This window comes from Ranitomeya imitator, chromosome 1, assembly GCF_032444005.1.
Source record: "Ranitomeya imitator isolate aRanImi1 chromosome 1, aRanImi1.pri, whole genome shotgun sequence".
NCBI lineage: Eukaryota > Metazoa > Chordata > Amphibia > Anura > Dendrobatidae > Ranitomeya > Ranitomeya imitator.
Window position 1 is genome coordinate 403,675,489 of NC_091282.1, and position 22,502 is coordinate 403,697,990.

The window sequence follows — 22,502 nt, forward strand, 5'->3', positions numbered from 1 at the left end:
CCCCTAATGTGTGGAGCATCTTATGGGGCCATAATGTGTGGAGCATCTTATGGGGCCATCAACCTTTATGCAGCATTGTATGGGGCAAATGTTTCTATGGAGCATCTTATGGGGCCATTATTAACCTTTGTGCAGCATTATATGGGGTATATTTTAATATGGAGCATCTTATGGGGCCCATCATGAACTGTATGGAGCATTATATGGGGCTCCTGATTCAATATGGATATTCAAAAACACTTAACCTACTGATGTTTCAATAAATTTACTTTTATTGGTATCTATTTTTATTTTTGACATTAACTGGTAGCTGCTGCATTTCCCACCCTAGGCTTATACTCGAGTCAATAAGTTTTCCCAGTTTTTTGTGGCAAAATTAGGGGGGTCGGCTTATACTCAAGTATACAGGTCCTTCTCAAAAAATTAGCATATAGTGTTAAATTTCATTATTTACCATAATGTAATGGTTACAATTAAACTTTCATATATTATAGATTCATTATCCACCAACTGAAATTTGTCAGGTCTTTTATTGTTTTAATACTGATGATTTTGGCATACAACTCCTGATAACCCAAAAAACCTGTCTCAATAAATTAGCATATCAAGAAAAGGTTCTCTAAACGACCTATTACCCTAATCTTCTGAATCAACTAATTAACTCTAAACACATGCAAAAGATACCTGAGGCTTTTATAAACTCCCTGCCTGGTTCATTACTCAAAACCCCCATCATGGGTAAGACTAGCGACCTGACAGATGTCAAGAAGGCCATCATTGACACCCTCAAGCAAGAGGGTAAGACCCAGAAAGAAATTTCTCAACAAATAGGCTGTTCCCAGAGTGCTGTATCAAGGCACCTCAATGGTAAGTCTGTTGGAAGGAAACAATGTGGCAGAAAACGCTGTACAACGAGAAGAGGAGACCGGACCCTGAGGAAGATTGTGGAGAAGGACCGATTCCAGACCTTGGGGAACCTGAGGAAGCAGTGGACTGAGTCTGGTGTGGAAACATCCAGAGCCACCGTGCACAGGCGTGTGCAGGAAATGGGCTACAGGTGCCGCATTCCCCAGGTAAAGCCACTTTTGAGCTACAGAGAAGCAGCACTGGACTGTTGCTAAGTGGTCCCAAGTACTTTTTTCTGATGAAAGCAAATTTTGCATGTCATTCGGAAATCAAGGTGCCAGAGTCTGGAGGAAGACTGGGGAGAAGGAAATGCCAAAATGCCTGAAGTCCAGTGTCAAGTACCCACAGTCAGTGATGGTGTGGGGTGCCATGTCAGCTGCTGGTGTTGGTCCACTGTGTTTCATCAAGGGCAGGGTCAATGCAGCTAGCTATCAGGAGATTTTGGAGCACTTCATGCTTCCATCGGCTGAAATGCTTTATGGAGATGAAGATTTCATTTTTCAGCACGACCTGGCACCTGCTCACAGTGCCAAAACCACTGGTAAATGGTTTACTGACCATGGTATTACTGTGCTCAATTGGCCTGCCAACTCTCCTGACCTGAACCCCATAGAGAACCTGTGGGATATTGTGAAGAGAAAGTTGAGAGACGCAAGACCCAACACTCTGGATGAGCTTAAGGCTGCTATTGAAGCATCCTGGGCCTCCATAACATCTCAGCAGTGTCACAGGCTGATTGCCTCCATGCCACGCCGCATTGAAGCAGTCATTTCTGCCAAAGGATTCCCGACCAAGTATTGAGTGCATAACTGAACATTATTATTTGTTGGTTTTTTTGTTTGTTATTAAAAAACACTTTTATTTGATTGGATGGGTGAAATATGCTAATTTATTGAGACAGGTTTTTTGGGTTATCAGGAGTTGTATGCCAAAATCATCAGTATTAAAACAATAAAAGACCTGACAAATTTCAGTTGGTGGATAATGAATCTATAATATATGAAAGTTTAATTGTAATCATTACATTATGGTAAATAATGAAATTTAACACTATATGCTAATTTTTTGAGAAGGACCTGTATACGGTATATATAATACTGTGGTGCTTCATACTTGTGATTATAGATTACCATGGTTGATTTTGTTACTTGACTGTCCTGTAAAGTTACAAAATGTTGAGTTTTTAACTTTAAGGAAAGAAGGAAGAAAGGCCAGTAGGATCCTGGAAACATAAGGTGACTTTGTGGAAAGTACCGTAGTTGTCATCACCATGTGAATAATATCTCTGCCCCTGCAGATACGTTCTAACAGGACTTTGTGATCTTTGTTTCATTTCCCTGTATGTGTTTCATACACTGCTTTTAATTTCACTGCAGGTTTGATCAAGTGTACTTCATATTATGGGATTGGGGAGTGGTCGTAGAGCAATGAAATCTCCACCACTTCTTCTTGCCGTGCTTCTAGCATGTGTGTTTGTCCTGGGAATAAACTACTGGATTACAAGCACTCGATGTGTGGAATTACAGGTGGGATTCCTTTTTTTCTTTGATGTATTTTTTTAATCTTGTACTGTGCAAATTATAGTCAGTTATTTTGTCTACAAATTACAAACGCATATTTTCTGCAAATTAACCACATATCCTGTTCAGCTCTGCTGCCAACAGATGAGGTGGCATCCGCTGCTTGGTACCATGGAACAGTTCTGGCTCAGTAGCTACATTCACTAGAGTGGACTTCAAAGAATATTGTACATGTGAAGGGATATAAATCTTTGTACTGTAGAACACTGTGCTTGCTAACATACAAAGCCATTTTTTTTCTAGTGTCATGAAAGTAAGTGTAATCATTTAATAATGAATTGGGAACGTTTTAGTCAACTTTTTTAAATACTAAAAAAGTTGTTTACTTGAACTACGGTTGAATGTGCAGGAGAGGGTAGATCTAAGAACCTCTAAATGTAGGAAGGGTTAATGACCCGTAGTTGCTAAGCCAAGGTTAAGCGGGATGGATCCTATGAATACATAAGGCACACAATATTGTTCAAGAGGTGCTTTTCCTGTAATATTGCAGGGAGGTCCATGCTTGCATGAGTACTCTGGTGCCTCAGTTGTTGATTCCTGAAGTAGGTAAGCACGTTATAGCCAGTTTGAAGAAATGTGGATGATAGGAGCCCTGTCCCGGCTGGTGACAGGTGCTTAATACATCAGATCCGGCAGTACCTGTGTGCACGATGAGGTACTTCCACGACCTGTGTGACGTTATCTGTCATGTGACGTCCGCGGTCATGTGGTGGTGACGCGATCAAGTACGGTAAGTGAAATACTACACTGTATGCAGAATTATTAGGCAAGTTGTATTTTGATCAGATGATACTTTTTATACATGTTGTCCTACTCCAAGCTGTTCAGGCTTGAGAGCCAACTACCAATTAAGTAAATCAGGGGATGTGCATCTCTGTAATGAGGAGGGGTGTTGTCTAATGACATCAAAACCCTATATAAGGTGTGCTTAATTATTAGGCAGCTTCCTTTCCTTTGGCAAAATGGGTCAGAAGAGAGATTTGACGGGCTCTGATAAGTCCAAAATTGTGAGATGTCTTGCAGAGGGATGCAGCAGTCTTGAAATTGCCAATCTTTTGATGCGTGATCACCGAACAATCAAGCGTTTAATGGCAAATAGCCAACAGGGTCGCAAGAAGCATGTTGGGCAAAAAAGACACAAAATAACTGCCCATGAATTGAGGAAAATCAAGCGTCAAGCTGCCAAGATGCCATTTGCCACCAGTTTTGCAATATTTCAGAGCTGCAACGTTACTGGAGTAACAAAAAGCACAAGGTGTGCAATACTCAGGGACATGGCCAAGGTAAGGAAGGCTGAAAAACGACCACCTTTGAACAAGAAACATAAGATAAAACATCAAGACTGGGCCAAGAAATATCTTAAGACTGACTTTTCTAAGGTTTTATGGACTGATGAAATGAGAGTGACTCTTGATTGGCCAAATGGATGGGCCAGAGGCTGGATCAGTAAAGGGCAGAGAGCTCCACTCCGACACAGACGCCAGCAAGGTGGAGGTGGGGTACTCGTATGGGCTGGTATCATCAAAGATGAACTTGTGGGACCTTTTCGGGTTGAGGATGGAGTGAAGTTGAACTCCCAGACCTACTGCCAGTTTCTGGATGACAACTTCAAGCAGTGGTACAGGAAGAAGTCGGTATCGTTCAAGAAAAACATGATTTTCATGCAGGACAATACTCTATCACATGCCTCCAACTACTCCACAGCGTGGCTGGCCAGTAAAGGTCTCAAAGAAGAAAAAATTACATGGTCCCCTTGTTCACATGATTTGAACCCCATGGAGAACCTGTGGTCCCTCATAAAATGTGAGACCTACAGGGAGGGAAAAGAGTACATCTCTGGGAACAGTGTCTGAGAGGCTGTGCTGGCTGCTGCATGCAATGTTGATCGTAAACAGATCAAGCAACTGACAGAATCTATGGATGGAAGGCTGCTGAGTGTCATCATAAAGAAAGGTGGTTATATTGGTCACTCATTTTTGGGGGTTTTGTTTTTGCATGTCAGAAATGTTTATTTCTAAATTTTGTGCAGTTATATTGGTTTACCTGGTGACCATAAACAAGTGAGATGGGAATATATTTGGTTTTTATTAAGTTGCCTAATAATTCTGCACACTAATAGTTACCTGCACAAACAGATATCCTCCTAAGATAGCCAAATCTAAAAAAAAACCCACTCCAACTTCCAAAAATATTAAACTTTGATATTTGAGTCTTTTGCGTTGATTGAGAATAGTTGTTGATCAATAATAAAAATAATCCTGTAAAATACAACTTGCCTAATAATTCTTCACACAGTGTATGATGCACATTTTTTGCCGCTAAAAAACAGAGATTTACTGCAAAGTGAAAGATTTCTGAAATCTCATGAACATATTGTTTGTTTTCCTTGAAGATTTGAAGCCGTTTCAAATTTGCTACATGTCAATTCTTCCAGCTTTTTTGGAGCATTTTTCACCCATTCAAATGAATAGGAAAAAAAATGCATCTCTATGCAAAAATGCATTGTTTTCAGTCTCTAGAGGTTGTCTAATGATGAGGAAATAAATCACAAAATAATCTAAAAAGTTACAATATAGTATAAAATGGAACCAAGAAAAAAAGTGAACCTATATATATTTTTGTGTGTGTGGATAGATATATTGATAGATATTGTGTATGTATGTATATACCGTATATACTCGAGTATAAGTCGAGTATTTCAGCACATCTTTTTTAGCACAAAAAAAAAAAGCCCACTTGGCTTATAGTCGAGTGAGGGTCCCAGAAGATGGAGGGGGAGTGGAAACAGTGGGTCACAGAAGGCAGGAGCCGGCTGCTAAAGGGAAATTAATATTCACTGAAAATTCATTGATCTTTAATAGCGTGCACAGTAGTGCTGTGAATAGTCATTCCCTTAGCTAGCAGGCACGCGTGACCACCCTGCAGCTGCTGACACCGGAAGAAGACGCTGCGAAGGAGCACAGGGACGTTAAGTAAGGATGTTTTTTTTTTTGTTTGTTTCTTTGTTTTTCTGATGGGAGCCATGCATACAAGGATAGGGATGAGGAGCCATGCATACAAAGATAGGGATGAAGAGCCATGCATTCCTGGATGGGGATGAGGAGGCCATGCGGACCAGGATGGGGATGAGGAGGCCATGCGGACCAGGATGGGAATGAGGAGGCCATGCGGACCAGGATGGGGATGAGGAGGCCATGCGGACCAGGATGGGGATGAGGAGGCCATGCGGACCAGGATGGGGATGAGGAGGCCATGCGGACCAGGATGGGGATGAGGAGGCCATGCGGACCAGGATGGGGATGAGGAGGCCATGCGGACCAGGATGGGGATGAGGAGGCCATGCGGACCAGGATGGGGATGAGGAGGCCATGCGGACCAGGATGGGGATGAGGAGGCCATGCGGACCAGGATGGGGATGGATGAGGAGGCCATGCGGACCAGGATGGGGATGGATGAGAAGGCCATGCGGACCAGGATGGGGATGGATGAGAAGGCCATGCGGACCAGGATGGGGATGGATGAGAAGGCCATGCGGACCAGGATGGGGATGAGAAGGCCATGCGGATTATAGTGACAGGGTCACTGATGTTGTACATAAGGGGAGATATGTGGCATAAAGGTTGCTTTCCTGTGTGCTGTGAAACCTATAAGTGTTTTCTCCAGCATGATATGTGCTGAGAGCAATCCAGTCGCTATATGGGCCTGCCTTTCATGGTGGGTAGGTCAGAGATGAGCGGGACGCCTACCCACCATATCTCCACCTCCAGGGTGTGTCTGGAGGGGAGTTACGGTAAATGTCCAGCTAGTTTTTTTTTCCTCAGGCTATATGTGTGAAGGAAAGCAAGCCTCCAGATTGTTAGCTCCTGCGAGAGCTGCCGTGTGCGTTATCCCAGAGGACCTGGGCAGGACTGTGTATGAACTGTTTATTTTCATTAGAGCCGGACAGGCTTTCTTTCTGTTACCATTTTGTTATTTTGGTTTATGAGGCAATAAACCACTGAGAGACTTTAACCACCCGTGTGCCCGAGTCTACCTCGAGGAGCAGCTCAACCTGTCAACCCCTCACAATATATACATACCCCATTCTCATGTACAGCACCATGGAATCAATGGTGCTATATAAATAAATAAATAATAATAATTTACTCACGCAATCCCTGCATGTGTTGCGGCTGTTGAACAGCCCCAAGACATGCATCCTCGGGGACTCGAACATATGTTTTGAGCGTACTGAAGACACTTTTGTTAGCCTCCACTGTGGCTTCTAAGCATTCTCACTCTGCAGTATACAAGTTTTGATCGTTCACTTACATCATTGGGTTATAGTCCTACAATCTTTCATTTTCTATTTGCTATAAATTATACTGCATTTCTATTACTGGTGCTGATTTATCAGTCAGGAATATTTCTTGCAGCCACACTTGGAGTAATTAGTATTTATTTTCTTAAGGGGACTTTCTGAAAAATGGCAAAGCATAATAAAATGCCCATAACGTGCCTTTGAAATCCTCTGCAATTTCATTGTTGCTGCTATAGCGGTCCTTGATTGACCTGTGGTTATGCTGTCATGTACATAGGTCACATGACCCCGCAGACAATTACTGGCCTTGACATTGAAACTGGGATGTACAACACATGACCTCCTGTTGGCAATGATTGGCTGCATCCGCCACATTACCAGTTGCAGGACTGGTTTGAATCTATAGAGTGGTGGCAATGGAATGACTAATGGTTTGAAAGGTGAATTAACACCGTAGCTATATCACATTGCATTAAAGGGGATTTTTTAAATTTTGCCTACAAGCTGGGAGAGACAAAATATTTGATATTTTGTGATATTTGATTGACCGCTTACAAGGAACTGATGAGAGCTTCTGTATGAATAGGGGAAAGCCATAACATGAAATCATATCTAGCTTTTCTCCTAGACTGAAATTTTTGCAAAGTACCAGCAACACTGTCCTAAAATGTTCTTCTCAGGTACGCTGAAATGTAGTGGTCCATCATGTAACAGTTATTTATAGACCACCAGACAACTTGTGAACCATTTTATAGTTTGTTTGTTTTTTTCTTTAAAACTTGGAGGTGAAGACTGTAAAGGAGATATTCCATTACTCATTCTGTTACCATGGATTAGATCTCTACATTAGGTACTTGGCACATATGTTGGGAAGGCTGTGAAATGCGCGAAGTGAACTTTTACTAACAAAGTGACATTTCCAGGAAAAACTGCCTCGCCTCTAAAGCCTTAAAGGAACACTAAATCAAAAAATGAATGCTTCAATTACACATGGTTATAATTCTCACTGTATGCTGGTTTGCAACATTTTCTGCATGATCCTGAAACCGTTTTGTAGAAATCCTGCAAAAATCAGTGGTTTTGCTTTACTAAGCAGTTCAATCTTTAGCTGTTGGGCAATTTGGCTAAAGAGGCAGCAGAACCTAAAAGGAATGTATTGTCAGGTTATTTTCTGCCGTTTAAATCAATTTTTTTTGCTAAATGTATTTTGAAAATACGTTTGTATTTTTTTTTAAAACACCATGAAATGGTAATATCTTGCAATTTTCTTATTCGCTACTTATACTTTGTCCATTGAGGAATAATTTTTAGCAGATATATCTGATAACACAGGATCCATGAATCACAATAGGTTGTTACAGCTGTCGATTCTTCCCCTTCCATCAGTGACCTTTGCACATGCTCATTAGATGCTTCTATAAAGAATCATAGAATATTGGAGTTGGAAGAGACCTCCTGTGTCATCATGTCCAACTCCCAGCTCACTGCAGGGTTCACTAAGCCATCTCTGAAAGATGTCTGTCCAGCGTTTGTTTGAAGACTTCCATTGGAGGAGAACTCGCCACCTCTCGAGGCAGCCTGTTCCACTCATTGATCACTCTCACTGTCAAAAAGTTTTTTCTAATATCAAATCTGTATCTTTTCCCTTTCAGTTTCTTTCCAAGTGCTATAGAAAGATAGGGTCCGAGTCAGTCTCTTACTAGTAATCTGCATGCACATTTTCTGGAAGAATGAACCTAGATAAGTCCCTTTGGCAAGTGTGAAAATTGCAAGTTTTTTTTTATTTTCATACAGATTATTATGATTTTTATAAAATGACCAATAATTAAAAAAAATACATTCAACATAAAAAATGACACACATTCCCTTTGACAATCTCCAGTTGTGTAGGTTGCCTGATTCTGGCAGATCAGTAATGTCAAACTGCAAAAAGCTGTTATGTTGACTCATTTGGCGGAAGATATTCTTCTGCCATATGCATTAACAGTTTCACATTGCAAGTGCTGTTCTTTTAATGCACATGGAAGAAGATAATCCTCTGCCATGTGATATAGATGGCAGAAGATAAAATTGGTCAAGCATGGTAGTGTACAAGAGCATACATTGTACAGGACAGTAGTCTAGAGTGAATTCTAAAGGTAGAATACACTGTTATTGGTCAAGGCTGAGCAGCCGTATTCTGGCAGAATTCTAACTTAGAGAAACTAAAAAAAAAAAAAAAAGAGGAAAGCGCACCTTGTGCAGATCAGCAAGAAAGGAAGTTGGTGTGAGGTTAAAAAGGTGCTCGCCTATAGCGGATGTGCAGCTCAGGCACAACACTGAATAAAGCTGGATGAAGGCTGTTAGCTGCTGGTCCACCTGCAGGATCCCAGTGCGGTCAAGAAACAGTGTAGAGAAGGAAAGGATATTTTCAGGTGATTTGTTAAGCACTGTACAGAGGGTCATTCAATCAAGGGTGAAGACGCAAGTATTTTTATTTTTTTTAAATGTACTAGTTGGCCCATGCAAAATTTTCACACATTGGTTGTCAGGGGCGCAGGCAATTTCAGGAAAATCAAGCTGGTGAAATGTTAATGTATGTAATGAGATTATGAACACAGAGAGGATTATATATGTAGATTGGTAATACAATTGGTTTGATAAGTAGAGGCTAAAAAATGTCTTGAGATTGTGGTGCCACCTGCAGGTTTCTGAAAATGAATGTTTAAACTCTATTGATCAAATCGTGAATCTATGGTTTGTTTGTGTCTTTTCTTGCTGAAGGGGGCAAGTTTACCTTTCAAATGGTGTATTGTTTGTGTGTGTGGAGCGAAGTAATCACCGAAAAAGCAGTGCATGTTTACAAATGTGTTTGCATATGTGACTCATCTGTAGTGGAGTGTGCAATCCTCGAATTTGCCTGAAATTGGCTGGGCAAGCACTTTGTCAAGCTGGAAAGACCCCAAGGCAAATGCCACCTGCAGGAAATTTGACCTTGGCAATGGTGTATCATTTGTGTGTGTGGGTGGAGTATAAACGGAGCAAGTGTGCAATTGGATAGGCAGGGCATGTTTACAAATGTATTTGCATATGTGACTCGCCTGCAGTGAAGTGTGCAATCCTTCAATGTGCCTGAAATCTGCTGGGCAAGGAGTTCGGCAAGCTGGAAAGCCCCCAAGGCAAATGTTAGGATTTGTTTGTGATGTCTGGAAGCAGCTTTGTGGTAGTGTGCTTTGGAGCAGTGTGGTGCCACCTGCAGGTCATTTTTCCTTACTGCAGGTTTATGAAAATTAATGTTTAAACTGTATTTTGTGATCACATCGTGGATGTGTGGTTTGTTTGGCTATTTTCTTGCTGAAGGGGGCAAGTTTACTTTTGAAATGGTGTATAATTTTGTGTGTGTGGGTGCAGCATGAACGAAGATACAAAGTAATCACTGAAAAAGAGTGTTTAGAAATAATATATAAGGATTGCTATGCATTTTGGAGCAGTACTTGCTCCTTCATCAGGCAAAACTTAAATATAACCTAAGTTTTGCCAGATGAAGGAGCAAGTACTGCACTGCTTATGATTGACCAGGAGTACTGGAACTACAGTAGGACAGTTTGAATGCCAACTGGAAGGTAAATGGCGCTAAAGAGTGATATGTACATTATTATGAGACCTCATTGTCATTTTGGATCAACGCTTTATTCTTCTATTTCGTTATCTCAGAGCCGTGTGATGGAGCTGGAGGGCAGGATTCGACGGGCAGCAGCGGAAAGGGGAGCCGTTGAAATGAAAAAGAACGAATATGAAGACATGTTGGCAAAACAGAAAAAGCAGATTGACACTATCCAGTCGTTGCACAGCTCTCAGTTGCAGAATGTGCAGCTGTTATGTAAAAGTGAGAAGGTGGGAAGGTCTCTTATGTTATCTATACTCATTCGCTCTTCCACATCTACACTCCCATTATGTGAACTCAGATGACTTGTATTACAGCATTTGCTTTACTGATGCTTACATATTACTCATACTTTACAAGAGCCTGAAAATTCAAAAAGTACATTAGGAAATTCAATATGTAGTTTAATTTTTAAAGCCCAAGTTTGGTGAAACTTCACATTGGATGATTTTTCTTTGTTTGATGTATTTTCAGTGCACAGCATTCCTAAGTGCATCCCCTTTGAAAAGTAAGATTTTTATGCTGTTGAACACCGTAACAATTTACGGTACATAATTTTGACAAGACCTGAGTTTCATAGAGCATTTTTAACCCATAACATGAAATTTATATAACTTTCAGTGCTCAATGTTCAATTTTATTCAAATTAGTTGATACAAAAATCAATGCACCGCACATTAAAAACTACAACTTCTAGTATTTTGTATGACCTCAACAATTTTTAAGGAGAGCATCAAGTCTTCTAGGCATGGAATTAAGACGTTGGCAACATATTGCAATAGTTCTTTTTCTATTCTTCAAAAACAACCTCTTTTTATAGCTTGGATGCTAGGATTCCTAATGATCAATTCAGGAGTATTGAATCTGTCAGCGAAACTACTATTTTTCCACAATTCCACTTTTTTTTTTTTTTTTTTTTAATAAATACTTTAGACACTAACTGACTGTTTTGGAGCATCCACAATAATATACTTAGTCTAATAGTCTATTTAGATAAGCCAATAGTTGCCAAACGATTGTTTGTAGAAACAATTGTTCCCGATTGGCCGCCTGTCTAAACATGCTGACAATCACCTGATGAATGAACAAAGCGCTTGTTTGTCAGGAGAGGTGGTTTTAATGCATGCTTAAAAATCCTTATCAGCAGCATATCATCAGTCAACATATAGTAGTCCAGGTAGTAACAAAAATGATTAGTGGACAGCACTTCTGAGTGTAAAACACGTAGAAAATTTTGCAACTGTTGGAGCCTAATTTCTCATAACTTTTATGCCAGTATTATGGCTTATAAAGCTTTGAAAAATCACATCATTTTGGTGCACCTCAAGGTTGTGCTAAAATTTAGCAACTTTTGGTGTTCTTCCAATTTCATTCAACTGCAACAAAGTGGGTAGGACTGGGGCGTGGTGCCCTCCGCTCGTCCAGTAGGGACTGGAGTAGGATTTGTGGTGAGACACACACAGAGGTGACCCTTAAGGCCCCTTCACATTTAGCGACGCTGCAGCGATACCGACAACGATCCGAATCGCTGCAGCGTCGCTGGAGAGCTGTCACACAGACCGCTCTCCAGCGACCAACGATGCCGGTAACCAGGGTAAACATCGGGTAACTAAGCGCAGGGCCGCGCTTAGTAACCCGATGTTTACCCTGGTTACCATGCTAAAAGTAAAAAAAAACAAACAGTACATACTTACCTACCGCTGTCTGTCCTCCAGCGCTGCGCTCTCTGCTTCTCTGCTCTCCTCCTGTACTGTCTGGGAGCCGGAAAGCAGAGCGGTGACGTCACCGCTCTGCTTTCCGGCTCACAGCCAGTACAGGAGGAGTGCAGAGCGCAGCGCTGGAGGACAGACAGCTGTAGGTAAGTATGTACTGTTTGTTTTTTTTTACTTTTAGCATGGTAACCAGGGTAAACATCGGGTTACTAAGCGCCGCCCTGCGCTTAGTTACCCGATGTTTACCCTGGTTACCAGTGAAGACATCGCTGGATCGGTGTCACACACGCCGATCCAGCGATGTCTCCAGGGAGTCCAGCGACGAAATAAAGGTCTGGACTTTATTCAGCGACCAACGATCTCCCAGCAGGGGCCTGATCGTTGGTCGCTGTCACACATAACGATTTCATTAACGATATCGTTGCTACGTCACAAATAGCAACGATATCGTTAACAATATCGTTATGTGTGAAGGTACCTTTACTCATCTGACACTTCTGATTTATAAAGAGACTAGATGGCAGCCCGATTCTAAAGAATCGGGAGTCTAGAATCCATATATACTTTATTTATTCAAATGTAAGAATAATACAATTAATAAATAATAGTAAGAAAGAACAAAAAATGGCTGCACTCACCAGCTCTTGACAATTCTTATTTAAGGTACAGTTACACACACATTAGGAAAATAGCCAGTTAATAATAGGCAATAGTTCTTTGCAGGAATGCAGATATTAATAAATAGGCAGTTTATATTGCAGAGAAATTGCTGGGCAATAATGGACAATGTCCTTATGTGGCAAATAATAGAGCAATATACCCAATGTGGCAAAGAAGAGGTTAATAAACGGCAGTCTCTCAGTATAACAGTCAGTGAATAATAGGCAGTATATGGAGAAAACACCAAACAAAAGTTCAAAATTGGTGTGAAAATGTCACTGAACCACTTCACAACTAAATATATATAGTTTTGGTAAATGGTATTATAATTTTTTTGACGAAATTCGGCAGGAGCTTGAAGAGCAACGTCACTGGGCCCGCCTCCACGCAGTAGAAACTTGCTGTGAGGTAAAAATTCAAAAATCACACCAAAATGGCGGACGGAGTGTGTCACAGTACGGCACGTTTCTGATTGGTCGCTCGCAGCAGGCGGCAACCAATCAGACACTGGACACTGTTGACGTCACTTATCTCCGGACATTAGCTCCGGACATTATCTCCGCACATTAGCCCCGGACATTAGCTCCGGGCAAAGCCACGGAAGTTGGCACAAATTGCAGGAAGTAGTATTCTAGGCAATTAATCTCCGGACATTAGCTCCGGACATTAGCTCCGGACAAAGCCACGGAAGTTGGCACAAATTGCAGGAAGTAGTATTCTAGGCAATTATATATTAGATGTGTTCTTCTTCCAGAACCAGGAGCCTCTGACTCCAGCACATCTCTGGATGAAGACCTGAGTTATCACCAGCATGTTTTCATGCTGGTTTAAAGCAGCTCCTTCAAAATGGATGGTGCTTCAGAGGAGCCAACGCGAGAGGGGTCAAGGCTATTCCTGCCCATCAAATTCCACAAATGTGCTGGCATTTTTTTACACCACAAATGCTTAATTTACTCGGACTCCCATGACAGCACGACAGAGAGAGGGGATCCGCCCATTAGGAACAGGAAACCTACAGATACAAAAGGGCGGTACCTCTCCCTTGCCTCAGTTGGTTTCCTGTTCCTGAGGGGACGGGTGCCTACAGACGAAGGAGCCCAGGCCGGCCGGCCGATTACGGTAGTGGGGGGGGTCTCCTACCTCGGCCGGTGCGGAGATCCCTGGAGACACCACGGTGGTCCTTGCTGGATTGCACGTCGGTGGTGTTCGCAGCAGGGAGCGGAGTCCGGAGGATTTCCTGCATCCATCAGCGTCGGCGCAGGTAAGTATTCCCATTGGTGGTGCAGCGGTGCGGCATGGCTGCGGGTGCCGGGCTCCGATGTGTGGGCGAGCTCCGGAGCGCTGCCGATCCGTCCCCGGCGTCCTGCACCGCTCTCAGCGTGTGCTGGAGCGTTTCCGGGTGCGGTGACGTGGGGGGGCGGAGTCTGGTAGCCGCTTCCGGGTCGCCGGGCGTCTGCGCATGCGCGGGCGTTCCAAGATGGCGGCGCCCATCGCATCTGAGCGCCGGTTCATCATACAGCCCTCTGCCCTCCTGACTGTGTCCAGGAACCAATAGGGATAGCGCTGGCCTATCTGCTGACCGGATCCAAGGGGGATATAAGCAGGTCACAATTTCAGAACCATGCTTTTGGTCGTAATCCGTCATGGAGAGTGGTGGTGAGCAGCAGCAGCTGTCAGACGAGATGCGTCAGAAGCCCAAAAAGGATAGAGGCGACCAACCTAGTCGGAAAAGCTCATCCGAACAGGGATCCAGAGCTTCGTCTAGGAAAGAACCCCCTCGGATTCCGGTATTTGACTTGGGCGCACAGGTAAGTGATCTACGTGAAAGTTCACTCTGTGACGCGGCCCCTTATACTTTATCTTTCCAGGGGAAGAAAAGTACGGAAAAATCCAAGCATAAGGAGTGTGCCCTCTGTGGAGTCCCCTTACCCGACTCCTGTACTAAAAAGTTATGTGCCCCCTGTATACAACAGACGGTGAGGTCTACAGGAGTGGTTGGGTGGAAGTGACCTTAGGTCGGATAGTAGTTATCACCTATATTGTCCTCCCCCAGGTAGCAGAAGAGTCCGTGGGTACGGCAAATTTAAAAGAAATGATCCGGCTGGAAGTAAGGGAGTCATTACGATCCCTATCCCAAGCGGAAGGCTCGAAGCATAGGACCCCTGTGTACTCTAATTCATCAGAAGAGGAAAGAGAAGAAAATATTTATCTCTCTAGTCCTTTCTCCTCTTCATCAGATGAAGAGTCTGGACGATTTTGTCTACCCTTAGATAAAATTGACAAGGTAGTCAAATCAGTTAGGGGCACGATGGGTATAGAGGAACCCAAATCACAGCCCTCCAAACAGGAGTTAATGTTTAGTGGTTGGACTCGGCCGTAGCAAAGGCGTCAAAGAAAGCCTCATTACCCTTTGAGGATATGGGGTCCCTCAAAGATCCCCTAGACAGAAAGGCGGATATCTTTCTTAAAGGTACCTGGGAGATGGCGGCTGGATCCCTCAGACCAGCAGTGGCCACAACATGCACAGCCAGATCATTAATGGTCTGGCTAGATCAATTAGAGTCTCAGCTGAAGGATGGGGCATCCAGAGATTCTATTTTGAAAGCGCTTCCGACAATTCAGAATGCTGCAGCCTTCCTATCGGATGCTTCTGTGGACTCTGTCAGAATGGCGGCCAGAGCAGCAGGTCTATCTAACGCGGCTCGCAGGGCCCTATGGTTAAAGTGCTGGTCAGGGGACATCCAGTCCAGAACTAAGCTCTGCGCCATTCCGTGCGAGGGACAGTATCTCTTCGGTCCAATGCTGGAAGAGTTACTGGGAAAGGCAAGCGATGATAAAAAGAAGTTCCCAAGTCTGTACTCGGCATCCTACCGCCGACCCTTCAGTCGAAGAAGATTTGGTCGTGGGAAGAAACGCGGGTCCTCTCCCACTAGAGAGAGTTTCAGATGGGAAGACAGACGCGGTAGAGGTACGGGATATATGTTTCGCCGTTCCTCAAAGGATCAGAAAAAACCAGACCAATGACTAGCAATCCCTGTGGGGGGCAGACTGTCAGCATTCTCCTCAGCATGGCTTGACATAACGAACAGTAGATGGGTCAGAGGCATTGTTACTAAAGGTCTAAGGCTGGACTTCAATCATTGGCCTCGGGATAAATTCAAAGTAACCCCTTATCGTTCCTCCCCCCTGGAGCAAGCAGCCCTAGAGGCTGAAGTCATGAACTTATGCGCCAAGAATGTATTCGTGGAAATTCCAGATTCAGAAAAAGGAAGGGGATTTTATTCTCCTCTTTTTCTGATCAAAAAGCCAGATGGATTGTTTAGAACGATCATTAATCTAAAGCGTCTTAATGATTTCCTGGTTAATGAATCCTTCAAAATGGAAACGGTTAATTCAGCAATAAAGATATTGTTTAATCACTGTTTTATGGTAGTTGTAGATCTTAAAGATGCATACTATCATGTTCCAATACATGAAGATTTCCAGAAATTCCTGAGAGTAGCGGTGTCAATGGAGGGTAGCATTCACCATTTCCAGTTCAGAGTGCTCCCCTTTGGCTTATCTGCAGCTCCTAGAGTGTTCACAAAGCTAGTGGCTGAGGTTATGGCGCACTTGCGAGAGTCTGACATCCTGATCATTCCCTACTTGGATGACTTCCTTATAGTAGGGAGCTCAGCAGACCATTGCCTGTCCCAGCTAGAATCAGCCACATCCAGACTGGAGCGTCTGGGGTGGATCATAAATTATGAGAAATCCCGTTTACAGCCTCAAAAAATACAAAGATTCTTAGGACTATCATTAAACTCAGAAACACAACAATGTTGTCTTCCACTCGACAAATCTTTACATATTCAGCAACAGGTGTCTAAGGCAATTGACAAACCATCCATGACCCTTAGACAGGCTATGTCTCTATTGGGTTCCTTAACTTCCTGCATTCCCGCTGTCCGTTGGGCCCAATTCCACACCAGACCATTACAAGCTGAGGTGCTGGTTAATGACAAAATCTTACAGGGGTCCCTGCAGAGTCAGGTTACTTTAGGTCCAAAAGCACTCACATCTCTTAAGTGGTGGCTAGTCAGTGAAAACTTATCGGCGGGGGTTCCCTGGATGTCTCAGGTAACACGTGTGGTAACTACTGATGCTAGCCCTGCGGGTTGGGGAGCACACATGGATGACATGATGGTTCAGGGTCTATGGCCCCCTTCCCTAATATCAGCCTCCTCCAACCAGAAAGAATTAATGGCAATAGAGCTTTCAGTGAAAAAATTCCTCTCATATCTGCAGGGTCATCGTGTCAAGATCCTTTCGGACAACCGGGTGACGGTCGCGTACATAAATCATCAGGGTGGAACTCATTCCGAGTCACTGATGAGAGTGGCGGATCGTCTGTTCCAGACAGCAGAGAATCACTTTTTATCCCTATCCGCACTGCACATAAGAGGAAAGGAAAACGTCAAAGCGGACTTTCTAAGCCGCAACACCTTGAGACAAGGGGAGTGGTCCCTAAACAATTGCGTGTTCGATCAGATTGTCCACAAATGGGGACATCCAGATGTAGATCTATTTGCTACCAGGGACAACCGGAAGACAACAAAATTCTGTTCCCTAAATCCCAGGGAAAATCCTCTAGCCGTAGACGCTTTCCTGATCAATTGGGATTTTCAGCTGGCATACGCATTTCCTCCACTAGGCCTATTACCCTTGGTAGTCAGGAAGATAAGGGAAGATCGAGCCAGGGTTATATTGATTGCCCCATTCTGGCCCAGAAGGGCCTAGTTCACTTGGCTCAGGATCATGTCAGTGGAGGATCCCTGGGTACTTCCGGAGATTCCGGATTTGCTCTACCAGGGGCCGATCAGTCATCCGCAAGTAAAGAACCTTCTTTTAACGGCATGGACTTTGAAAGGGCGTTACTGAAAAACAAAGGGTTCTCCCCGAGTTTGATTGAAACCCTTATGAAAAGTAGGAAGCAGATAACCACAACAATCTACGCTAGAACCTGGCGAAAGTTTCTGGCCTCTTCTGATTTCAATTTAGAAGAAGGAATACCTGTAAAACAAATTTTAGAATTCCTGCAAAAAGGCTTAGAACTAGGTCTATCCACTAGTACTCTAAAGGTACAGGTCTCGGCCCTAGGGGCTCTATTCTCCTGTAACATTGCCAATAATTACTGGATCTCAAGGTTCATTAAGGCATCCAGTAGATCTAGACCCATTCAGAAAGATGCCTTGGGATCTCAACTTAGTCCTATCAGCATTGACTAAAGAGCCATTTGAACCTTTGCAAACAGCTTCAATTAAGGCACTATCCCTTAAGACAGCATTTCTGGTAGCAATTACATCTGCCCGTAGAGTAGGAGACATACAAGCTCTCTCCAGGGTATCCCCTTATACAGAGTTTCTACCAGACAGAGTAATCCTCAGACCGGACCCAGCCTATTTACCAAAAGTATCATCACGGTTTCACAGGTCACAAGAGATAATCTTACCATCCTTCCTCCCTAATCCTGCTAACCCTAAGGAAGAACTTCTCCATACATTAGACGTTAGGAGATGCCTGCTAGAATACATCTCGGTTACCGACACATGGATGAAAGATGATGCATTATTTTTATCTTTCCAAAATCCTAGAAAGGGACTTAGGGTATCAAAATACACATTAGCAAAGTGGATTAGGGAGGCTATCTCTTTGGCTTATACTGCAGGTGGGGGTCCGGCTCCGCAGAATCTGAGGGCGCATTCCACCAGGGCCATGGCTACATCCTGGGCGGAAAAATCTGGAGTATCAATCGACCAGATATGTAAGGCGGCCACATGGTCATCCCCGTCCACCTTCTTTAAGCACTATAGGTTGGATTTGGGGGCTTCCTCTGATCTCACTTTCGGGTTAAGGGTGCTACAGGCCATAGTCCCTCCCTAAGGTACCTTACATCTCTGTAATTCTCTCTGTCGTGCTGTCATGGGAGTCCGAGTAAAGCATTAAGCTACTTACTGGTAGCGGCGTTTCTCGGAGGCCCATGACAGCACCCTTAGTTCCCTCCCTATTCACTGGGGGTTGCACTTCCTATAGATGTATATATCTCACTCAGGATACCAGTTCCAAATATATAGCTGGAAATTTGTATATAATCTGTATATAATTGTATGTAGTGTATATTTTTTTGTGCCACTAACCGCGGTAGTCCTCTCAAGACTCTGAAATACAACTGAGGCAAGGGAGAGGTACCGCCCTTTTGTATCTGTAGGTTTCCTGTTCCTAATGGGCGGATCCCCTCTCTCTGTCGTGCTGTCATGGGCCTCCGAGAAACGCCGCTACCAGTAAGTAGCTTAATGCTTTCTAGCAAGGCTCAACACAGGCTTCCACCACTGAAGATACGTTAAATTCATTTAAGTGACCAGACGTGAAACTCCAGTCTTAATCAATAGGCCACTTAGGATAAAAACAACTTTTAAAGGGGTTTGCCTCTTAAATTGAGGACAGAATTTTGTGGCAATACAGGTCCTATGTCTGCACTTGAAAGTACAGCCTTTCTTGCAAACTGCACTTCCTGTCCACAAACTGGCTTTTTGTGGGGAAGCATGTGACCAGACCTGCCTGTCAGTTTCCTCCAACTGAAAACCAATTTTTCCCATCTGTATTATTTTTTCATTTTGAGGAGAGTGAGGGACATTTCTGCTCACATGCTTCTCTATTAATGGCCAGAAGGACTGAGAGGAAGGCTGCACTAAGTGCAGGATTAGAATTTGTAATTCTTAGTAATGACATAACATCGTGTTCCCAACACATCTTTTTCATTCACTTTTAGCTAGTGGCCTCATTCTCACTCTATAGGCTTACCACTTTTAATTTATTTCATATATCCCAGCTGGAATTAGACCATGGAGCCTCATATTTTCTCAGTCTACTATTTCTCTGAAGATTTTATTACTGCATAATCCATAATAATAAACGCTTATTATTTATTTATATAGCACCATTAGTTTGATGGTGCTGTATATGAGAAACGGTTACATACAGAGTTATAGATATCGTTTACAGTAAGCAAATTTACAATGGCAGCCTGGTACAGAGGGGAGAGGACCCTGTCCTTGCGGACTTACATTCTGCGGGATAATGGGCAAGAGACAGAAGGTTTGGGGGTACAGCAGCTCTGGTGGTGGTGAGGTGGCAGCTCGGGTGGTGGTGAGGCAGCAGGATGGTTATTGCAGGCTGTAGGCTTTCCTGAAGAGATGGGTTTTCTGGTTCCATCTGAAGGATCCTAGGGTGGTGGATAATCGGATGTGTTGAGGCATGGAATTACAGAGGATGGGGGATATTCGGGAGAAAGCTTGGAGGTGGTTGTTTGAGGAACGAACAAGTGTGGTGGAGAGTAGGAGGTCTTGCGAGGATTGAAGTTTGCGTGAGGGAAGATATTGGGAGATTAGTTCAGAGATATAGGGAGGGGACAGGTTGTGGATGGCTTTGTAGATCAGTGTTAGTAGTTTGAATTGGATTCGTTGGGGAATTGGGAGCCAGTGGAGGGATTTGCATAGAGGAAAATCAGGGGAGTAGCAAGGAGAGAGGTGGATTAGGCGAGCAGCAGAGTTGAGGACAGACTGGCGTGGTGCAAGAGAGTTAGTGGGGAGGCCACAGAGGAGGGTGTTGCAGTAGTCGAGGCGGGAGATGATGAGGGCATGCACATAAGTTTTAGTAGATTGAGGGCTGAGGAAGGGACGGATTCTGACAATATTTTTGAGTTGGAGGCGACATGAGGTGGCAAGAGTTTGGACGTGCGGTTTGAAGGACAGGGCTGAGTTGAGAATTACTCCGAGGCAGCGGATTACAGGTGCGAGAGAGAGCGTGATGCCGTTTACCATAATAGATAGATCCGGTAGGGGAGATACGTGAGGAGGAAAGATGGAGTTTGGTTTTGTCTACATTGAGTTTTAGAAAGCGAGAGGTGGAGGATATGGCTGATAGACACTTCGGGATTCTGGACAGCAGGGAGGTGACATCTGGGCCAGAGAGGTAGATCTGAGTGTCGTCCGCCTAGAGGTGGTACTGGAAGCCTTTGCCATGTCCTAGGCAAAGGGTATAGATGGAAAAAAGTAGGGGTCCCAGGACAGAGCCTTGAAGGACACCAACAGAGAAATTGAGGGATGAGGAGGTAGTGTGGGAGTGGGAAATGCTAAATGTGCTGTCGGAAAGGTATGAGGCAATCCAGGACAGGGCAAGGTCTTTGATGCCAAGGGAATAAAGAATCTGTAGCAGTATGCAGTGGTCAACTGTATCAAAGGCAGAGGACAGGTCGAGTAGGAGGAGGATGGAGAACTGTCTGTTGGCTTTGGCTGTGAGTAAGTCATTAGTAATTTTGGTCAGGGCAGTTTCAGTGGAGTGGTGGGGGCAGAAGCCAGACTGTCAAGGAGAGAGATGAGAAGTGGGAGGAAAGTTGAGCATGGGCATGCTGCTCAAGGAGTTTTGAAATAAACGGGAGCAGTGATATGGGGCAATAGCTGGGCATAGCAGTTCGGTCAAGGTTTGTTTTTTTGAGGATGGGTGTGATGGTGGCATGTTTGAAGGCAGAGGAAGATAGCAGAAGATAGTGATAGGTTGAAGAGATGGGTTAGGGCTGGAATGAGTGTGTTAGTGAGGTTGGGAAGCAGGTGGGAAGGGATGGGGTCAAGTGCACAGGTGGTGAGGTGTGATTTGGAAAGGAGGTGAGTAAGCTCTCCTTCAGTGATGGTAGAGAGGGAGGTCATTAGGGAAGGGCAGAGGTCTGGTATATGGAGTGGTGGGGGTGATGGAACAGTGAAGGTTTGCCTTGTTTGGTTGATCTTATTTTTGAAGTAGGTGGCAAAGTCCTTGGAAGAGATGGTACTATGGTACTAATCACATTTTGTTTTGTTTTTTTGCGCACCATCTGTCGGCAAAAAAAAAAAAAAACAGATATATCTGTTTTTGATCCGTCATTGATCACAATTACCCATACAAGCGTAATGGTCAGTGAAAAATCACTGACAACATAACATTGCCGTCCGTGTGGAATTTGTGCAAGGAGAAACTGCTACTTTATTTATTTTTTTACATAAGAGAAAATCGCTGATTTTTAAAACTGAAACACTAACCAAATACTTGAAATTCTGATTCAAAACATTGATGAAAATCTGACAGATTTTTGCTTACAAGAAAAATGACTGTCTGAATGAGCCCTAATGGTAAGTGCACACTGCTATCAGTAGTGGTTTGATGGCTTCCCTACAGTGGGATTTTAGCGAACCCCTGATGGAGCCATTGTGCTCCTATGTAGTGGAATGCATATTTTTAGTGAGCCAATGACTTATAACCCTCTGAAAAGATGTACTCCGCCGCAAAGGAGCACAAACGGAGTGCATTAGTACTGAGTCATTGTAATGAATGGTTCCATCGTGGGTACCGAGTGATGCATCCAACCACCACTGAAAATAGTGTGTACTTAGCCTTAGACTGCGTTCACACATTGCAGCGATGGTGCAGTTTTTGTCACAAATTCAATAAAACCAAAACGTTTTAGTACAGAATTTGAAATCTCGCAGCCAACTATGCACGTTTGTTGTGGGGAAAAAAAACCATCTAAGCTACAATGTGTAAACTCAACCTTATTGTCAAAGATGCCGTGTGAACAAGTCCTAGCGCCTTATACAGGTCCTTCTCAAAAAATTAGCATATAGTGTTAAATTTCA

At 43.6% G+C, this 22,502-nt stretch overlaps 1 protein-coding gene across 1 annotated transcript in view; it reads left to right on the forward strand.

Moving 5' to 3' along the window:
* Positions 1-22,502, forward strand: part of GOLM1 (golgi membrane protein 1) — a 167,924-nt gene that overhangs the window by 42,824 nt on the left and 102,598 nt on the right. The window contains exons 2-3 of the mRNA XM_069762443.1: positions 2,283-2,432; positions 10,480-10,659. Coding sequence (XP_069618544.1) covers positions 2,307-2,432; positions 10,480-10,659 — 306 coding nt within the window. The 5' untranslated portion in view covers positions 2,283-2,306. The remainder of the gene's footprint in view (positions 1-2,282; positions 2,433-10,479; positions 10,660-22,502) is intronic.